Source organism: Seriola aureovittata, chromosome 10 (genome assembly GCF_021018895.1).
Source record: "Seriola aureovittata isolate HTS-2021-v1 ecotype China chromosome 10, ASM2101889v1, whole genome shotgun sequence".
Lineage (NCBI taxonomy): Eukaryota > Metazoa > Chordata > Actinopteri > Carangiformes > Carangidae > Seriola > Seriola aureovittata.
In genome coordinates this window covers 27025366-27047534 of record NC_079373.1, presented here as the reverse complement: position 1 = coordinate 27047534, position 22169 = coordinate 27025366, and the positions used below count along the sequence as shown (strand labels likewise).

The window sequence follows — 22169 nt, the reverse complement described above, 5'->3', positions numbered from 1 at the left end:
CTCTCCCTCCCTGCGGTTGTTCGTTCTGCTCCAGCAGCCTGCTCAGGTGTGTTCAGGTGCTGCATTATTCACACGGAGCTCAGCGGCTCTAATTAAACCCTGGAGAGAGGAGAGGGAAGGCAGCCGCAGACACACGCAGCCGGGATATGATGTGGATTTCTGATGTAGACCACAACTCCCACATGAGCCACATCAATTTTCACCTTCGAACAGCCAGAGAAATGTATGGGTTTCTTTTTTTTTCCTGCACACAGTAGCTCCAACATCATCCCACATGAACACATTATGTGTTACAGGACCTTCTGCATGTGCTTTCCAAATCAAACAGCAGCATGTTTGGGAATCTATCTCCAGTTATGATGCAGGAAAAGCAAAGATGTTCTGACCTTTAGGTCCTAACGGCTCAAAAAGACTGGATCCTACGTTTCCCATAATGCAAGTTGGAAGAGTGGCAGGTAAACGGCCTTGAAACGTCGGCTTTGTGTTAAAAATAAAATTCAACTTTAAGTTTTTATTTGAAAAAACGATGCAGCAGACCCAGTTTTATTCTTCTTCCTTGTCAAAACCTGCTGCCTACATTACCCACAATACAACTCATCAACAGACAGTTTGACTTAGAGATATGAGTGTGTTATGCTAGTAGCAGCTAATGTATCCTGGAGCCCACAGCAGAGATGGAGGCTGCGGGGTAACTAGCTTGTTAGCTAATTTCTGACTTTAGCCTTAAGTTACAGTTTAGCTAACCAATGTTAGCTAGCTGATAGCACTTCCTTTCATTTCCAGTGTTAGCTTGTCCTTTCATCACCAATATAAAACGTCATATATGATTTAATGTTATAAACTCTGGAGCTCAGTCATGAGCAGTGAGACGATGGAGGATTAGTTGTAGAGAAACATTTTGACATCAATATAAAGTTTATTGTTTCATGTTAATAGTCTCTGTGTGTCCGTGGTGGTTTAGTTTGTCTGTTACCTTTTTGATATTTGCTTCTACAACAGACTCCCTCTTTGTTTTCACTCAGGAATTCAGGAGTTTCACCTGTTTGGGTAATTGAACAATGTTAAAATGCATGTGTGCTGAAGGCTCAGTAATTGTATCAGCAGTGGTGGAAAGTAAACTACATTTATTTACCTACAAAGACAGACTGCAGCATAAAACATGAAGGACAAAACCCGCAGAAGTTCATTCTGAGTTTCTTTGTTGTATTATGGTATATATTGTTTAATTGTCTTGGCAACAAACCTTTATGCAACTAACAAAGTGTTGCTCATTGAGCAGCTCGCCCAGTTTTAATTGGCAGCTCAGATGGCTGCAAATAATTATATGATAAAGAAGCCAATTCATATAATTCCTAAAATACTCACAGCTACACTCAAACACAAGTTACTGCAGAGCTGCCAGATTTAGTAAATACATAGAGGGCTGCGGCAGGATCATCTGAGGTGATAAAACAAATGACATACAGTGTAGAGTGCACTCAACTGTGAGTGTTCAAACAGCTTCATGTATATTTGGGCATTCATTAAATTCCTAAACTGAATTAAAGTGGAGGATGTGGCAGCGCTGCTCACTCCTGAGGTGGTGTTATTGGTCTGGCAGCAGCAGGGTCTCGTGTTGGTTAACACGTAGTGCACAAACAATAAAAAACCGACTGATGCCTAATCAAACGAAGTTGCTGACCAGATGGAGGGAAACAAGGCCGAGTGTCAGGGAGGAAAATGAAGAGCCGGAGCGACATCTGAAAATCAAAACAAAGCAGCCACCGAGGGGCCGAGCAGCCAGACAGCAGGTGGTCAGCAGGAGGGAAGAAAACTGGAGGATATGAGCAGAAGAAATGTCAAGAAAAATGGACAGATTGTTTTTTAATTCATCCTCCCTTTGTGCATGTAACCAAACACACTGCAGCTTTTGGAGGTTTTATGGTAAAAGCAGATTTCCTGTCGTCTGTGTCCTGCCTGTGCAGCTCCCATGAAGGAATAATGAAGACCACCGGACTATGATGCATCCAGCAAGAAACACTGAGAGGAATATTATACTAAAAAGACTGTAACTTAGAGAGATTTGATTTGTCACAGACTGCTGGAGCATCATGTTCACTTCAGAAGTTATTTTTCCACAGAATGAGGACTGTGGATTTATCCTCTGATTCTTACAGTGCAGTCTCTCTATAAATGGCCAACAAGGACAGGAGGCAGTATGTCTATGTACATATGGCATGTCAGTATCAGACAGACTTTTCTTGCTCATGTGTGTTTCCATCAGTCACACACTTCAAATGAAAGTCTATTTGATTTATTTGCATAATCATTCACTGTATTTACAGTGAACTTCACGTTGCTGCTGCGGTGGCCCAGTTCCCTCCTTTAAGCCTTCAGATAATCACGTCTAGTGACAGCTCACCTCCCAGGAAACTACAGACACACCGATGAACCTGCAGCTTTTCAAAACACAAGATTCAAACCTCCGCCTCCGCCTGACTGCTGCTCTCCGCTCAGGTCCAACCTGGATGCTGCCGGCGACGAATTGTTGCATAGCAACCATCTGCTCAGCACGTACAGTGTTCCTCCTGTTTAGAGCTGGGGAACCTCAAACGATGTCATTATGTGGGCAGAGTCGCCCACATGGGTCAATGTCAGCCAATAGCCAAGAGGGCTCTTACTCCTCTGCTCTCTCTCTCTCTGTCCATCGCCTGCACAGTGATGGTGATGTGGACACTCACACTCACACACACATTTGCACTCGTATCTTTGTGAGGACCCTCACTGACATACAATACGTTCATACAGCCACTTATCTCAGCCATTTGAAGTTGTGTCCTAAAGTGAGAACCAGTCGAAATGTTGTCACTCCCAGGGTCTAAAGGTCAACATGGTCCTCACAAAGATACACGTACCAGTTCACACACACACACACACACACACACACACACACACACACTGCAGCTGTAAAACAGTGTAAATTGGCTGCAGAGACATAGACAATAAACAACAACAATAATAATAATAATGTTGCAGTGTTGATTGCACCTCACAGACTAATTATTTTAAATGAGGATGATCCTATAGTGAATATGGGGACTATAGGATCAGTGGTTGTTGAGATATGGACGATCCTCCTGATGTTCCCTCCTTGTGCCCAGTGACAGTCCATCACATGAATCATGGTGCATTATGGGCCAACTGGGGTTCATCTTCAGATTTTCAGACAAAAAACATAAAATGGCTTCAGTGACACAGAGTGACCACAAAGACACAAAAACAGCCACAAAACAAATACAAAACAGACACAAAGAAAGACAAACAGCCACAAAACAAATACAAAACAGACACAAAGAAAGACAAACAGCCACAAAACAAATACGAAACAGACACAAAGAAAGACAAACAGCCACAAAACAAATACAAACAGACGCAGTGACCTCAAAGACACAAAAACAGCCACAAAACAAATACAAAACAGACACAAAGAAAGACAAACAGCCACAAAACAAAGACAAACAGCCACAAGCAAATAAAAATAGCCAAAAACAAATACAAGATACAAAACAAATACAAACAGCCACAAAACAAGGACAAACAGACACAAAACAGACGCAGTGACCACAAAGACACACAAAACAACACACAAAAATATGCAAAACAAATACAAACAGACACAAAATGACCACAAACCCCAAATTGCCTCAGAATTCATTCACGGCGCAAATTCCACCAAAGCTTCACATAAAGGAAATTTACTCTTTTTTTAATTCAAAAAATGATAACTTACACCATGAGTAGTTTTTTTTTTTTAATTTGGTCTTCCACAGTTTCACAGTTTTACCCATAAAAACATGATTATTCTATGATTTCTAGAGTTTTCTATTTTATTCTTTTTCCCATGTTTCTTTATTCCACCACAGCTTTGTTCTGCAGATATAAATCTCTTTGTAGCTCCACTCTGAAAGGTACCAGACAAACACATTTTAATAGAATTACAGTCTGAACACTGAGTTTTTCAACTAGAACGTGTCCTGTAACTGGTCCTCATCAGTAAAACTGTATAACCTCTCATTTGTGGCTCCTCAGCAAACACTGGAAACGCTGGTGTGAGGACCGGGGGGCTGCTGGTCTGATAATGGTTTCTACATTCCACTTTTAATTAAGCCCTGAAGGAGAGTCCAGACTCCTTATCATTAAAGAGAAACGCCTCCTTTTAAAACTGGGATTGGTTCTGAGTTCCCATTTCAAACTGCTCTTTCCCTTCATCTCTAATTCCACCAGTGCTCCTCTCAGTGTTTGTACTGTCACTGTATTTGATCTTAACCGCAGCGAGTTCAGCTGTCCATCAGTTTCCATCTGACACAACTTCTCTCCTCTTTTAATAAAACATGATGAGTTCTCCTCCAGAGACACATTGTGTTATTCTGCTGAATAATAAACTCTTTGCTTTAATAAAACAAGCTTCACAGAGACCTCTGGGCAGGAAGGAGTCACAACAGGTAAGTTCTTACCAGTCTGATGTTATTTTATTTTACTTTTCTGGTCCCGCTTTGCAATAAGACTACCCGTATAAAGGATTTATAAATGGTTTATAATTAGCTTAATCATTTAGTTGTCAACACTTTATAAATCTAGTGAGTTATGACATAGTTTTCATACATTGATTCAGGCTCACTATTTGGCAAGATGAAGTTAATGCTTACTACTCATTAATCTTACTAATGAGTTACTATCATTTACAACTGGTAAAAGGAGCCTTATTGTAAAGTGTAAATACATCAGCATTTATTAATGAATTACCAGTTAATAGTAATATAGTGATAATAATAGTAAAAAATAATAGTAACTCATTAATAAATGATGTGTTTCACACACAGACCAGGAGTTTGTTTAATTTATTTCTTTAAATATTTTTTTAAGAAAACTTTTCTCTTAAAAAATACTGACTTTTAAATAATTAATTAATTTAAAAAAGAAGATTTTTTTTTCTCAAGTGAATGCATAATGCTTCTGTAAGTAATGTACAGTATGTGCATGTTTACGTGTGTGTACAGTAAACACATCATCCTGTGTGTGTGTGTATTAAAAATAAAACTTGGGTTTTATTTAAGTTAACTTTTTCTTCATGACATTAACAAATTATAAAATAAAATTGCATTAAAACTTGTATTAAGCGAAAAAGACTTTTTAAACCCGGGTGCTGCTCAGGCTGAGACAAGCCGGCAGGCTTTAGGACCCGGGGGCGACGCGTGACGTAAGACAACAACAGGAAGACGGAGCTCACGTTGCCGGTAGGTGTGTTTAGCTTCTGTAGCATTAGCTTCAGTGTCGCCGGTAAAGTTGTGAGTTTTAACGGCAGAACGGAGACTTCCGGCTCCTCTCCGGTGTGTTTGACCGAGTCGCTGTTTCCGGAGCCTCGTTCTGACCGCGACGCTGTCTGAAAAGTTCCTCCTGCGGTTAGCCGCTGCGGCTAACTGTTAGCATGGACAGGTCAAACAGCGGGACAGAGCCAGGGTTTAAAACAGAGTGAAGATGGAAACTGAGACTGTCAGAGGAGAAATAGTTGTTAAGGTGGAAGTGAGGAGATGTTGGCGTGTTTCTGACTGACTGCTGCTGGATGTGGGTCTGTTGTCAGCCTGTTGTCAGCCTGTTGTCAGCCTGTGAAGAAAGTTGTTGCTATTGCTGTGAACAGTCAATGGTGGAAAGTAACTAAGTCCATTTACTCAAGAACCTTAGAACAGATATGAGGTTCTCGTTCGGCAGGTTTTCTTTATACTTCAGCAGAAAGCACTAATTGAATAGCTGATCGATTGAGAATGTATTGATACCTGTCCTGATAATCAAACGCAGTCATGTTTTAAACAGTTATGTAACAGTTGCTGCTTCAGATCTGAGAATCTGATCATTTCTTAGTCAGACATGAAAGAAAATAATTATCTTTGTGTTTGTGACTGTTGGTCAGACAAAGCTGCATATATGAAGAGATGTTAGGTTGTGGGAAATTTTATTTATTTTCTGACATTTTATTGATAAAGCGTCAGATCTGTACATTGTGGTATTTGTACTTGAAGGCTCTGTGCACTCCTTCCATCACATGCGTACAGGTTGCAGGTTCAACACCTTGTCTGAACGTCTGTGTTGGGTGGGAGGTCCTGATCCCTGCTCATGTACTTCGATTACAGCTGAAATGTATTGATCTGTATGGGACTGTGAACATTAATCATTAACAACAGTGATGTAAAAGTGCCAGTCGCTCAAGTGCTAATAAGCACCTGTAGAACTGACGTAATTAAACATTTACAGATGATGAAAAGTCTTTTCTACATAATGAAAAAAGAGAAATAAAGTGGAGGAAACGTAACAACACTTAGTTCTATAAATCTTAATGTAATAATACAATGAACACACAAGTATAAAAGGCTACAAACAGGTTAATCTGCATAAAAACAACTAATCTGAGTGGATGATGAATCAGTCGGTTCACAGATCAAGTGACACTAAAAATTGATCAATGACAGTTTGATGACTGATCAACGGTTTAGGACACATGTTGTTACCGGCTCCTTGAATGTGACTTACGACTCGTTTTCCTCTTGAATTTTCACACGAGAACCAGTTTAAAACTTGTTTGTTGTTTAGTTCATCCTCGTTCATACAGACTGAACAGCACAATCAGCAGCTCCGTCATAAACTCCAATCAACATTTATTTTTTTTATAGCGGCTGTGTTGGAATATTGATTTTGCACTGGTGATGATGTCATGCTTTCTTTCTGTGCTGTGCCAAATTGTAAATTAAACCATAAAGAAAAAGTAATAAAATATTTAAGCCCCGTCTGTAAAAAGGTTCAATCAGCTGATCAGACGATTCAGATCCAGCATCGTTACCTGCTGTTTCACGAGCGTCTTGTTAATGTTAGCTGCTGTTTTCCATCAGCTGCAGGCGATTAGTCCATCTACTGAGAGTTTGTTTATCAAACAGTCAAATAGTTCCTGGTTCCAGCTTCTCTGGATTTGAGAATAAGCTGTTTTTATTCCTCGGCGCTGCGACCGTCAGAGCGGCAGCCATTTTAGTTTTCAGGTTGTTGTCTGTCCGTCACATTCTCGTGGACACGATATCTCAGTAACACCTCGAGGGAACTTCTTCAAATTTGACACAAACATTCTCTGAAACTCAAGGATGAGCTGATTATATTCTGGTGGCCAAAGGTCAAAGGTCAGAGTGACTTCAGAAAACATGATTTTGACCTCATGAACGCAATATCTCAAGAACTCAAAGGAATCCCACAAACCTTCACCGGTACTAAAGACCAACTGATTCTGGTGGTTTTACCATTACTCAAGATTTCACACAAATGGTTAATATTTCATACGACGGGATAAACGGAGATTAAACCTGAAACTAGTCTGAGTGGCGGAGGGATACGACCACGAGGCGTAGAGATTGCTTCTTTTAAATCACTGTAAAATGATTTCATTTTGCTTTTGGACTGTTGATCAGACAAAACGAGACCTGTGAAGCCGTCACCTTGGGACTCTCAAGGGCCACTTTTACTAATTAGTGACTTAATCACAAAAATAGATGGAAGATAATCAATAATAAGACGTATTGTTGTAGAAACTGCAGCTTCCACTCGTGCTTTTGAACTTTAATGTTGCAATAATGAGAATTAGATTTGCAGTCGTACATTTCTTTTCATATAACACAAGGGGCCGCGACACACTCCCCGCCACAGTGGATAATGTTATGCTGTCATGTTGCTGAAAGGCTGTTTGAGCAGCAGACTTGATTAAATGTGAGATATTACAGATGCAATCAGCAGAGCTGCCGTTCTCCCTCCTCAGGAGCTTCAGATTGTTTCTTTGTTGTGGACTCAAATTACTTTCTGTCACACACCCGTGGAAAACAAACAGGAGTATGTGACGAGAGGAAAAGTTTGAATGAAATGTGCTGAAACCAGCAGTGAGGTCATCGGGTGCACGGCTCGTTTGGACATGTACGTCTACGGAGGCTGAAATGTGACTTTTCCACATTTGAACATGGCACAAGCCTGAACTTAATTCCACCAGATGAACAATGAAAACCAGTAAAACATTCGTCGTCCGGGCGATTTGCCGTCATGTCCTCGCCAAGCTGAGATATATCTGATCCTAGATTTTATGAAATTGCTTCCTTTAGTTAGTAAGAGATTGTGAGCTCCGTGGTGGACGGCATGAAATGAAAGACAAACAAGAATCCTCTTCTGCTCAGTAATAATCAGACCAGCTGTCTCCCAATTTCTCTTCTCAACTTTTATTCATGCGTGAATAAAATAATATCCAGCTTTAGATGCAGCGTGTGAGGAAACTTCACGTTTCATCTCTGCGGGAGTTCAGCGCGTCGACGGAACAATCGTCTGGCTCGTAAATAAAAAAGTTTGGTGTCAGGAGTCAGACTGAGAAGTTTTAAAATCCATCATTAATTCAAGCTTCGAGAACAAACACACGTTCTTTTAATTAGACGGTTCACCTCGTTGTTTTCCAGCAGTGACGCCGCTCCGCGTCACACACACTCTGAGCGAGCGTCGTCTCCTTACATGAGTGTTGATGTCTCCGAGTAATGGCTAAAAAGTATTTTCTGAGGTCACACTGGCTTTGACCTTTGACCCTTTGTCACCGAAGTGTAATCAGTTCATCCGTGAGTCCTGGTGAATGTTTCAGTTCCTTCAAGGTGTCACTGAGACGTCGTGACAGAAAATTAATCAGCAAATATTTTAATAATCAAACAAGTTATTTACATTTTCTGTTTCCAGTTTCTCACATTTGCTGCTCGAACACAATAAAATGAATCTCTGGGTTTTTAAAGAAGACGTTTGAAGACGTCACCAGGAACTGTTACAGTGAGCAGTTTATTGATTAAGATTTGATAAGATTGATTTTTTTAAAATTTAATCAGTGGTAATATTTGTAGATATACTGAAATTATATATTTACATTAAGTCTAACACAACAGCGTTTATCAACCAAAACAAACAGAACATTTTTCTGTTGTCAGCAGTGGAAAATACTACATTATAGAGTACATTTACTCAGTATCGCACAGCTTTGAAGCATTTACTTTGCAGATTCAGATTAACACAAAGAAACAATAAATTGTGATGTTTTTATTATAGATCAATCCACCCAGCAGTAAATACAGAAGTCCCATCTTTACTCACTTACTTTTATTTTTGGTGCTTTATATGCAAATATTCTTGTATTTACCACAGGAGTCTGTCTTCCACCAGCTCCCCCTGTACTGTAAGCTGCTTCCTCTTCCTATAATTTAATTTAGAAGTAGTAGTGATCATAGAGATTCTCCACATGAGCTCGAGGTGGCCCCAGCATAGGTGCTACAAGCCTCGACGTACTCGGGGACATGTGGGAAAATGCCACAACTAGTTTGTTCTGTCGCCCCGCGGTGTTGGAGTGCGCTGTAATGGGGTTGTACTTGGTTGTAATGTGTTATCTGGTGTTAACCTGCGTGGCGGTGTGTTACGGAGCGGAGGAGTCCCGCTGCTCGGAGACGTTTGGCTGCTAAATAACCTCGGCAGGGAGGAAGCTGCGGGAAGAGAAAGTTGTTAACCTCTCGTGGGGGGAAAAAAAAAAACTGCCAACATTTCTATCAAAAATATCAAAGTCGGTGTAACATCTCATTCGACGCTTCCCTTTTTAGATTTATTTCTTTTAGTGCAATCAGCACAGGTTGATTTTGACAGCCGGTATTTGCTCGGTAAGAACACCTTGAGCTGTCCACATGGGAGGGAGATGCTGACTGTGGTTATTTCCGTTTGATTTTCTGTGCTGTCAAGTGTCTTTAAGCTTGTGTTTGTGTCCCAGAGTGGCTGGCTGAGCTAATGGCTGCATCACTGGCGGCCCAAACTGTCCATTAGGCCTCCTAGGTGAGTGGAAGCAGATTTTTGTAATGCTCTCTTCGCCGCCATGGTCGAAAAAGTCACGTCTGATGTTCTGCATGACAGACAAATCCCATTTGTGTCCCAGGCAGTGGGCTTGGATCCTCCCAGCGTACAGTCAACACTGACACCCGTCCAGTAATCACCTTAGTCTTGGCTGAGCGAGCACGGTCATGGCCGGCATCACACGGCGAGGCGCGGCGGCCTGGAGATGAATAAATATTCGGTGATAAGGTTAAAGAGATTATCCAGCAAATGACTTATTTTATATAAGTGCCTCGTACAAAGTCGGAGCAGACGCCGCTCTCGTCCAGGTGACTTTTCCTTGCCCCATTAGTGACGCGGCGTAACCATGGTGATGTCAGCTGGTCAGTGTTTCCAGAGCCGCGACTCAGTGAAATCTGCTGCAGATGTTCAGGGTCTCTGAGGAGATTAATCCTAATGTTTCCGGCGACCTCTGCTCCGCCGCAGGCAGCAGGACAAACTCAGAACCTGCTGAGCAGGTGAATCACGTGACGCGTGACATCACGCTGGGATGTGATGACGTGTCTCTCGCCTCTCTCAATTAAGATCTGCAGCAAACATCATAAAATGAGCCTTTCTTCAAATGTTACTTTTTATTTTGTGAACATAAAAAAATTAATAAGGAATTATGCTACGTGCAAAACATATACAATATAATTAGGGGGTTATAAAGTAATTATATTATTGTATTTTATGTTATTTTAGTAAGCGAAATAAGGGTCAGACTTTACGGCAGAGCTCACTGTAAAAATGAAAAAAACCTATTCGTGTTTGGTTTCATATCCTCGAATATTGTAATATTTCGGTATTCTTGTTTTGTTATTCATTCTATCAAATATTGCAATATTTCAATATTTGTATTAGTGTTATTATTTGATATTATTGAATATCGGCCCAAGCCTATTGGGCACCCTACCTAGTCAGTTGTGTGTAATACTTTAGAAATGCTTCGACTTCAAATGACGAAACAACTGCGGTAAATGTTTATATAAATGTTTATATATATATATATATATATATATATATATACGACTCTTCTCCAGTTTACTTTGACTTTTACTCTCCAACTGTTTTGCTTTAATCCAGGTGTCTGAGGTTGATTCAGTTTCTTCGCACAAAATCCATCAATCAGTCATGTGACTTATAAATCGTCATAAATACTAGATTTATGAGTTTGAATGTTTAACAAAAAACTAAAAACTGTAATTATAACATTTTCTACGTGAAGCTCCTCACAGGATGAACCCCCTTAAATCTTTATGTGAGCAGCTGTTGTTGGAAAAAGGCAGAAACGCTAAATTTTTTAGTTGCTGCTACTAAATAAATCAACATTAACATTAAAGAGGCTAGCCTCATTAATGTTAATAACCTGAAAATGAGCTGAGCAGCCGACAATCAGAGGTATTGATTACTGATTGAAATTGAAACAGCTGGAACAAACTGAACTTTTACAAAACTACTGGATTTAAATGAGCTAATGACGCTGCTGATTCACAGCTCTGAGCTTAATGAGCTCCACATATTGATTTGATGCATAATTTAACTACAGAAAAGTCTCCACTCAAAGAACCGGCTTCACGACACCTTGTTCTGAACTTTAGCACCAACAGACTTTACATTTTCATCTTTGGCTCTATGGTTGGTCACGCTGTAATGAGCTCTGCTGCCTCCAGGGGGACACCATCAGTTCATAGCAGGGCCCTCTCGTGTACCATTTCCTCCCAGCGTCGTGCGTTCGAGCCCAACCAGCGAGCCGTCAGATCTCCATCTGCAGACGCCTCTCCTCTTTAATGAAGCACTGATCAGGAAAAATCAATCTGCTGCCGGCGCCGCGGCTTCTAATGGAAAAAAGAAACATCTCTCTCATTGATAATGGGATTCTGTAATTAGAGCTTCAGCTGCGCAGCGGACAGAGAAACACAAAGACGACAGAGTTGACTTGTTTTTGTGGAAGACAGTTATGTTGGCTGTGATGTTGTGGAGAGCAGAGCTGTCGGCTTTAGTCTGGATAAAGCTTTGCAGAGGAGGAAGCAGCCGAACTCCGGTCAGGAGGCAGTGGACTGTCCTGCCGGTAATTATGGGTAATCTGCTGGAAAAGTCCCAGTGATATGAAGAGCCTATTTCAGTGGCCAGCGTGTTCTTATCAGAGCAGGTGGAGGTGAACTTTAGGTTTCGGTCAGACCGTGACATTTACTGAACATCCTGGAGCTCTGGCCTCGTACATCCCCCTGAACATGAAGGCAGCGTCTCGTCTGTCGCTGACCTTAAAGGACACTTCCATTTTCTGCTGTTCATCTATTTTCCAGCTTTTGTCTTGTGTGGAGATATTGGTGTTTGTCTTTAATCTTTTTTTTTGTATTTCTGTGGAAACCCATTTTTGCAAAGAAAGAGAAAAGAAATAATGGTAAAAATGATAATATTAAAAAAAAATCATTGGAAGTCGATATAATTGGATACTAATTTGTTTTGACATTTTAAGTCGTATTGGTGAGTGAAAATAATGAAACTGTCAAACCTTTGACTTACTATCATAATTTAAATGAAAAAGAAAACATGCTTTGGATTATCTTGATTTTTGAACAGTGTAAGTCAACATGAAGACTTTTGTTTGTAATTTTTCATAATTATGTTTTTATTTTACAGCCAAAAACTAGAAAGAGAAGGTCTAGACCTGCTTTATTTGAAAAGTGCCTTGAGATAACTTCTGTTCGGAATTGGCACTGTACAAATAAAAATTAACTTGACTTGACTGGGACAAAGCCCGAGGGGTGATGCATCAGTGTGTCGGTGGACCGTTCGAAAATCAATAAAGTTTTTACCAGCCCTCTCTGTGTGCCTGTCAGTCAGGGTGGGCATGAGACTGGGCTCACTGGCCAATCACAACCCTCAACGTGCCATCTTGACTTGTCTAATGACTTGAATGTTCACTATTTGTAAACATGTTAATGTCTCCCATCATCCCGCAGTGCACGGATGCAGTGTTAGGCGCTCTGGATCTCCAGGGAAATTATCTAAATGCAGATCAACCTGAAAGCAAAGCGACGAGTTCACTGTATGTCAGATATTACAGATGTAATCAGCAGAGCTGCTGTCGTCCCTCCTCAGGAACATCAGATTAATCCTTTGTTGTGCACTCAGCAAGGTGACTGACATTATTTATTTTATTATGTGAGCACACAAATCACAAATAAGCATACCTGACAGGAAGTACAAGAAATCTCTTTGTAATTGTGATGATGAAATAAAATTTATCACATTTTTTAGAAATTTTACACAATTTCTCATGTGATGAATTCTCATTTCAGACCATGTGATTATAATCACCAGCCATTACATTTGAAAAAACTATTTCTGGATGTTAAACATGTGCTTTCTATGTAAGGCGGACATTTTATTCTATATTTTTCTTCTTGATGACAAATCTCAGGAAAAGCACAAAAGCAATGTGTCATGAAACAACTTCTTTCTAATTTCCCTGCTCAAACTCACTGGTTCCTACTGATGATATAAATATTTAAAAACACCTCACAAGTATCTAATTTCATTTTTTGAAAGGCTCAAGTAATTTTCTAAAACAGCTGGACACTAGATTTTAACAATAATTATTCAGGATGAAATGGTGCATTAACCCCCTGTAAAGCAGCAAATTATAATTTTTAGACTTAAGGTCTTTGTATCTAAAGAGCCTTAGAGGTGCTGGTGGGTTGATTGTGTTAGCATTTTATAGACTCCTCAGGCTAAGCTAAGCTAACTGGCTGCTGATTGAAGAGAGAGTGGTACTGATCAAAAGGGAATTAGGGTGTTTCCTAAGATGTTGAACTATTCTTTTAATGCATTTGTACGACAAATGGATGGATGGACCTGTTAATTAAAACCCTAACTGGCGGCAGTAACCTGAATGCAGCTGGGTCAGTTTACTCCTCTTCACCCTCCTCTTCCTCAGCGGCACAGCTCTCACTCCTTTTAAGTCTCCATCAAACTTATTTGTGGGTCAGGGCTTTTATACGGCTCCCTGTCTGCTTCCCCCTGCAAAGCCCAGAACTGCTGCCGAGGCAGAAGTGGAGCTGGTTTGGGGGGAAATCTCTCAGCGGCCGGCTGTAATCAGCGTCCCTGCTGCCTTGCTGCATCCTTCCCTGTGGATTTATCGGTCTGGAAAAGCTTTGGAACGCCAACATTAGTCACCGGCTGAGATGGAGTCCAGCCCAGAGACCCAGAAATTCAATTCTAGCAATCGGAGCAAAAGCACACCACAATGTCTCTGCTTGATAGCGGCTGATATGCTGACCTGAGGTCTGCTCCGGGGCTCTCCGCTCACTGAATTTGATATTATACCTTCTGTATCTGGGCTCATCTGAATAAATTGGAAACGGTTAGTGGAATTGGGTTTGTTGAACTCGTGACAGATCTCACAGGCGCTGCTTTTAGACATAAAGAGGCCTCCCCGTCCCGAGCCGACACCACGAGCCACTCTTTGACTTCAGTCTGCTCTTTTATGGAGCTGATATAAAAGCAGGAGCTCTTACTTCTGCGTCTGCTGCAGTCTAATAACCCCCAATAAGTGTTTGTTTATGATAACCTGTCTAGTCTATTGCCACAGCTTGTTACAGAGCTGCTTCTGCATATGGAGCACTGGCGTGAATACCAACGCTGAGAGAGAGAGATGTGCTGCATTAACTCGTTTGTCACTGTGTCGACAATATTAATGCCTTTTCTGCAGACTTGATAAAGACTGTTCCCCCAGCAGAGCTCACATTAATGTGCTGGAGTGCAGTCGTCACTGCGTCATAAACAAAGCCACAGTGACACAGACAGCAGATACAGACACTGTACAACAGATCGCTAAACCCCAGGAACCAGAGAGGGATATCTCCACAGAGTCCCTTTATTATCTCTCATTCCTCTTCCCTTCATGCTGGTCTTCAGGTTCGCCATCTAAACCTAATCATTTGTTTTTCCTGCATTAATGAGTTTTGATACAATAGGATCTGAGAGTTTCTCTTCCTCCTCACGTTCCAGTTTCAGCTCAAACAAATGAAAAACAAAGTCATATTTAGGCTTTTGTTTTGGCGAGACGGCGACTGAACACAGCAGGAGAATTAAAAAAAAAAAACAAAACAAAAAACTTTTATGTCGTCTCTGATCTCTGAATCGCTGGAGTCAAACAGGTCTGTTGATGAGCTCGTTTCAGGCGGGAAACACGAGTCAGTCTGAGAATGGAGACGTCAACTTCCTGTGACAGAGACAAACAAATTCAACAGAAGAATTGACACAAAGTTTGTTTTGATTTGGACTTAAAGAAATAATTTCTCACTCAGCATTTTATCTTCGATTGTTTGTGGAAAAACTTTAAATGTCAAAAGCAACTGCCAACACAACTTCTGTGGTCACTGAGGCTGATGTGAACGGGACCTGACCCAGGAATGTCAATATCAATCAATACATGTAAAGAATCTCCTAAATATTCTGTTGTGTCCCAATTCAGGGGCTAAATCGTGTAGACCGTGAAGGTTCCAATGGGTGGATCCTTCGTTGACCAGGAAACAGCTCGACACAAACATAGACAGATAATGTTGCTCTGTGTTTATTGAAAAAGGTAAAAAGGCAAATTAATCATAATACAATGTGTTAGATCCTTTGTTCAGCCTGTTTATTTGATTCCATGAGGCCAAACCGTCATTTATGGCAGCTTTAAAGTCACATTTAAATGAGTTGGGATGGGATTTCAAAATAATATACACACTACAAGATGTGACAGCTGAGTTTAACCTGTAGGATGAGCACATGTTATGAACTGGTGGCTGATGAAACCGTTGAAGTGTTTAAACCTTCAGCTGGTCAATATTAAATAGTAATAAGTCAAATTTGATGGTTCCAGCTTGAGTGAAGCTCCTTTTCTTAGTTTCATCATTGTAAACTTATCACTTTAGTTTTTTGCTTGTGACTTGAATCCGTCACTGACGATGAGTGTCTCAATGTTTTTGACATTTTTTTAGGTAAAAAAAAGAAGATTATTTTAAATGATAAATGTTGGTTTCTGCTCTGTAAGCTAAAAAGTCTTGAGTGAGGTTCTCTTAAAGTTGACTTTGTGGATTTCACCTGACAGCGGTAAAACTCGGTGACAGCGCCGTGTTATTGATAAGATGGATTTTTAATTAAAACCCAGAGAAAGAAAATGTAGTCTGGGGGTGTCTTCCTGTTAAAAAGCTGTATATTATGATCTGGACACTTAGCTAACAAGAGGGGGGGAAGAAAAAAAAAGTCATTTTTCATTTCTCCGTGACTTTGATGTGAGACCTGCTGTGTCAGCCAAATCTCTTAAAATGTGCCGACAGGAAACTGCAGGAAACAAGGTGGTTTTAATGTGAGCGCTGCCGGGCTCCGAGGTGTCGGAGCAGAAAACGAGCCGACTGTAAAAACCGAGCGGAAACCTCGAAGCTCCACATCGAGCTTCCTCTGATGATACACTTGTTCTCTGTTAGGGGAATTATGCGGCGGGCTTTATGGAAGTGTAATGGCAATATGTTCATGTCAGGATGGATTGTTATGCTAGAATAGATTTTCTGCTCCGGCGCTGGAGTTTCCTCCCTCCAGCACACGGCGGGTAACTGATGTCTCACAGAGCCCAGCAGAGGCAGATCACTGTGGTTAATAGGACGTAACGTATACTGAGACCGGGAGCTTTGTTAGAGGAGGCTGGAGCACTGTCACTGTGTGTGTGTGTGTGTGTGTGTGTGTGTGTGTGTGTGTGTATCAGTGTGTATGTCCAACCACAGCTGTCCACTGGTTTCCATCAAACAGCTGCAGCTTGAAGAAATAGTTCCCCAGGATTTATTTGCTTTGCTTGGAGCTGCAGTCAGGATGTGGTTAGCTTAGCTTAGCTTAGCTTAGCTTAGCTTAGCTGAGCATACAGGGTGAAGGCAGAGGGGACAGCTCAATAAATCCGGCCCATACTTCGCTCACATGTTTGTTTTCTTCTGGCCCAGTGTACACCTGGTTCCACGGCCCGAATCTGGCCCATGTACGGCATGAGTGTAAGATGCTACTTCCACATCTGGACCGATTCTGGCGCACACAGAAAATCCTCTAGCTGTCACCCAGATGTGGAAGTGTAAGGGCAAGATCTCAGCTGTTCAGAAGTTCAGAAATATATCCGTCTACACTTTTAAAGATCACTTATTATTAATTATTGTTTTTATTTAATCCTCGCACAAACAGAAATATGAGACAATTTGTGTTTTTATAGGGAGATATTTGCCGGAACTATATCTACACAAACAATAGTGTATCCATCCGCCCAGTGTGTGCAGTGTTTCACCACAGATGCATTTGAGGACTGAGCTTCAACATCAGGAGCATTGAGCTTTTTCTTTTTTTTTTTTAAATTTATTTAGGAGAAATTAATGATGTTAGCAACATGCTAAAATCCATGCTAACAACTCTTTTAACAGACAAAATAACATCTCTATTGGAGAACAAGAACTAGACAATTATTATTGTTTATTATTTATTATTAACTATTATCATTATTATTATTAATATTGTTACTATTGAGTTGATGGACACCTGAATTTTCCCCAGGAGATAATTAAAGTATCTATTCATCTAGACAACATTAATTTTTAAGCATTTGATCCATATTATGAAAATACTTCATATCAGAAATATTGAAGCTGTTTTGTCATGTTTTTCTGGCTGTATATTCAGGTCCGTGTTGTCTCCAGCTGCAGGACGAAGTTCCCCTGGTAGATGATAAAGTTAAAGTTGAAACTTGAGTTAAATTATTGTGAATACGAGGAAGCACCGCCGCCTCGAGTGTTTGCTGCCGTCCCCCGTGTGAAGTCTTTGTCATGCACGCGTCCTCCCGGAGGAACCCTGTGGAAACCCTGGTACAGGTTCAGATGAGCGTGGCAGCTGATTTATGTGCTGTGGTCTGAGGCGCCGCGCTCATTACTGCAGCGGCGGAGCTGAACACATTCACTGTGACAGTGGAAGCAGAGATGTTTGTGCTGGTGACGGATGAAGGTGGTCGCAGTGAATGTGGAAGTTACTCGGTCTCAAAACATCCGTCTGAAATTGATTTAGACAAAGACTTTGGAGAAAGAAAGAAAAGGTGCATCCTGCTTCTGTCTGAGCTCCACAGTCTGAACCTGTTAAATGCTTAATGAATCAGATAAAAATCTTCAAATCCGTGATTTCTCTCTTCCTCCGGAGCTGTAGAGTCTGGACTTTCATCATAACGTCTGTTGTGATTCGATGCCTGAGAAATAAGAAAAAAAAGAAGAGATCATTCGATAAAAATCTGAAACACGAGACATGTGGACTGTGCGCCAATAGTTAACCTACCAAGCTAACTATTGTTAGCCGACACACGGCTCACCACGTGGGCAGACCGCTCTGACTTTGGGGCCCTCGGTCGGCCCTCGGTCGGCCCGTTGCCGGTCGCAGGACATGAGGATTTTATGGAGAGGAGAAACAGTGAAGTTTTAAGTTTACTTCCTCTTTCTCTCATTTTTTCTGATTTACTTTTGAAACGAAGGTTAAAATCGGTAAAACATCTGATCAGTTCAACATCCTCCTGAAGTGACTCCAGCTTTACTAAACTATCATATGGTTCTGTTGAGACTCTCCCAGCTCCTGGTTCAGGTTCTGGTTTAATACTCCAAATGTTTCACAGTGACGTCAGACAGAATCTGTTTATTTACTAGGTAACCAAGGCAACCATCTTTCACTAACCTGAACCAGAGAGCTGTTGTTGTCTGGACCTCAGTCAGGACTCAATAAACCCGCAGCAGCTGAACATGATCTCACCTGTGATTACAAATTAAAATGTCCCTCAGCACAATGAAGCTGAAATGTGAAAACGTCTTTGATATTATTAATGGATGCTGTGTTTTCTGTGTTGTTGTGTAGGGACGTTACAGTGAAGGGAAACACAGATTAGCTTCTGTTTTGTCACGCCGCAGTGACGAACCCTGTCCGGCTGCAGATGGAGAGAGTTGAGGGAGTACAGTGTGTTTCTGATGATGTTTCATCTGAAGCCTTGTGATGTGGAGGTAATAGCTGTAGCAGATCTCCAGAGAGAGGACAGTGGACGTCCAGACGAGGCTGTTAGCTGTTAGCTGAAGGCAGCGGTGCATGGCCGCCGCCGCCGCTGCCCGCTGGTCGGTTATTTCACGCCTGTCTGGGCTTCCCGGAGCGCCGTGAAAAGCAAAGTGGATGAAAAACTCTGTCTGGGGAGAACAGGCTCAGTGTGATGTGTTTTCAGTGTCCAAGCGGCAAAACCTGCAGAGAAAAGTGACAGAAGGCTCCTTCTTTTTTCTCCTTGTGGTGTCCGGGTTCCTGTCGGGCTCGTGTTGTGATTAAACTCCGACGTCACCGTGTGTTTGACTGATACGAGCCCGTGTCTGATGATGCTCTGTGATTGGTTACAGGCCTCTGTGGTCAGTGGTGGATGAAGTATTCAGACCTTTAATTACTGCAATATAAAAACACTCCATCACAAACGGAGAGGTCGCATATGATCATATTTATCCTAGAGAATATGAGCAGGAGAGGAGAGTGAGGAAGTGCATGTACTCCAGTATATTCGTCCAGCATCTGTACTTTACATGCTCTCGACAACCAAACACACACAGCTGCGTCGTGCTGATGCCTGCAGCCGGTGTGTTTCCTGACTTCGCTTGTGTTTTGTCTGTTTGCATGTGTTTTCTTCCACCGTAGATTCCACAGTCTGTTTGATGAACATCATGACTGTTTTGATCAATATTGAGATCATGATTATTTAACACGATGAATCACTGACTTTAGAAACACCACGTGTTTATTGAGCTTTAAAAAAAGAAAAACTGTCTTTTTAACAGTGGACTTTCTTGATGTTTAAATAAAATTAAACGGAAGAACAAATAAATAAAAAAAAAGTCTAAATATATGAAATTAAATTTCATAAAAATAAATTAAATAAAGAAAAAAAGGTGTTTTAACATTAGTGAACATCCACAACCTACTGAAAACAATTCAGTTTATAAAAATAATAAATAGAAATAGACCAGAATAAATGAGAGCAAGTAAGTTGTAGTGCTCTGCACCAACGTACTGAAACATAAATTCAACACTTTGGTAAAATATATTCAACATGTTAATATATTCAGTTACTCAGTCCAAGGAAGTTAAAGGCTGAACTGTCAGGATGACGCACTCCGCGAACGTAACCAGGAAGTGGATAGGGGTTTTGTTTTGTGAAACATAATGTGCACAAATTAATCTTGATTATCTTGTTAAATTAAATTAAATTGCCCTGATGGACATGTGCACAAACACTGCTAGAAATATGAAAACAACAAAGGCTCCTTTTGTTGATTCAATTGTGTTTTAATGTCCATGTCAGTCAGTCAGTCAGTCAGTCAGTCAGTCAGTCAGTCAGTCAGCAGGTTGTTTCAGACTCGTCAGGTTCTGTAAATGTGGAACAGTACGACGATGTGTTGACATAAGAGAAGAACTTGTGATGCTGCGTCTCGTCTGTTTCCACTTCTCATGCTGCTGCTGTACCTGTCGTCTTCCTCTGTGGTTTTCTGTTACTCCCCCGCTGCTGCATCGACCCGCTCCCCCCCACACAGATCAATAAAGTTTATTCCAACGTAGTCCAATCTAGGTTGAGTGCTGTTTAGTTTCCTGTGTGCCGTCATTGGTTCTGATGATTGCTGGCTTACTGTTTTTATTTTTTTTTCTCCAGTGTTTCCTGTCCAGGCGATGGCTCAGCAGGCAACGGCGGGGCGGCGCTACCTGCGGGTGTTCGTCAGCGGCTTCTTCGTCGCCGTCCCCATCACGGTCACCGTCCTCGATCGATTGGCCTACGTGGCGCGAGTGGAGGGAGCGTCGATGCAGGTGAGACGCCGAAACACGGCCGCACCCACCAATCAGAGCGAGACGACCCTGAGGTCAACTGGAAATCTCTGACTTTACAAACTGCTGCTAACGGGGAGGTCAGAGGTCACAGCGCCATGAGGAGTGCTGGGAAATGAAGCTGAGAGAAAAGCTGTTTTTGTCTCAACTCTGACCATTTTTCATCGACTGCTGACTGAGCGTAAAACCAGTTCCCTGTATATTTTATCTCTGTAGACGTGACAAAGTGCCACAATCATTATCATTAGATATAATATAATATAATTATAATATATAACGTTTCTTTCTGGGCCTGGAGGGAAGGTGTTCACTTCACGAGGCTCCGTTCAGAGTTTTAAAAATCCCCCCAAGCTTTGAAATTTAACTGATTAAAATCTGGAACACATCACACTTAAAAGAACAGGAAACAGTTCTACTTCCTGCTTCCTGCTCCTCGCCTCTCCCGTCTTCACAGGTGACACCACCTCCACACATACACAGACACGTGTTCTGCTTATTCTCTCTTCTCTCAGATGTTTGACCTTCACACTGTTTTCGGATTCATCCGCCTAAGGGGAGAAAGTTTCTCTGAGCTCGCGTACACCTGGACGTACCTGCAGGACTTTGTGACATCACAACTAGTCCGGAGCCAATCATGAATGGACTTTTCAGTGAAATCAGGGATACCTTGTTTCCAATAGTTCAAGTTCTGAAATCGTTAGAGGATTATATTTTACATATTCATAGATTTGTGATTTTTCAAAAAAGAACATTTCTTTAAAGATGAAATAGATAATTTTTTTACTAATTAGCTAACTAATTAACTAATTAGCTTAAATAACGAATTCACGTAAATTCAAACATCAGATTTGTAGGGTTATCTGTGAGAATTGTTTTATTGGTTACACAAATAACCCTGGTTCTCAGATCTGTGGCACAACCTTGTTTTAATTTACAGTCAGTGACTAATGGTCCACTCCTTCCAGCCAATCAGAGCTGAGAATGTTTTAGTCGCCATGATGCATTAAAGGACAAGTTCAAACTTTATCTGAGGTCAATATGGGTCATAATTATATTAATAAAATTAAAACATAGAATTAATAAATGAAGTAAGTAATAAACTTCCAGTGAAATCAATAAATAAGTGATGTACGGAAGATAAAGAAAATAAAAATTAATTCAAAAATTCTTCTTTAATGAATAAATATATTAATAAAAATTAAATAAATCTAGCTGAATATCAAATAAAAAAAAAAAGTTAATTAATTAATAATTAAATAAATCGGTGTCCACTGAAATAAATAAATGCAGTAGATAAGAACAGCAGCAGCTAAACGTCTCAGATCGAGGATTAT

The 22169-nt window shown here is 40.9% G+C and overlaps 1 protein-coding gene across 1 annotated transcript in view; it reads left to right on the top strand.

The window, feature by feature from the left end:
- The first annotated feature begins 5245 nt into the window (after positions 1–5245).
- The window catches only part of immp2l (inner mitochondrial membrane peptidase subunit 2), a 132508-nt gene continuing 115584 nt past the window's right edge, over positions 5246–22169 (top strand). The window contains exons 1-2 of the mRNA XM_056387103.1: positions 5246–5273; positions 20666–20817. Coding sequence (XP_056243078.1) covers positions 20683–20817 — 135 coding nt within the window. The 5' untranslated portion in view covers positions 5246–5273; positions 20666–20682. The remainder of the gene's footprint in view (positions 5274–20665; positions 20818–22169) is intronic.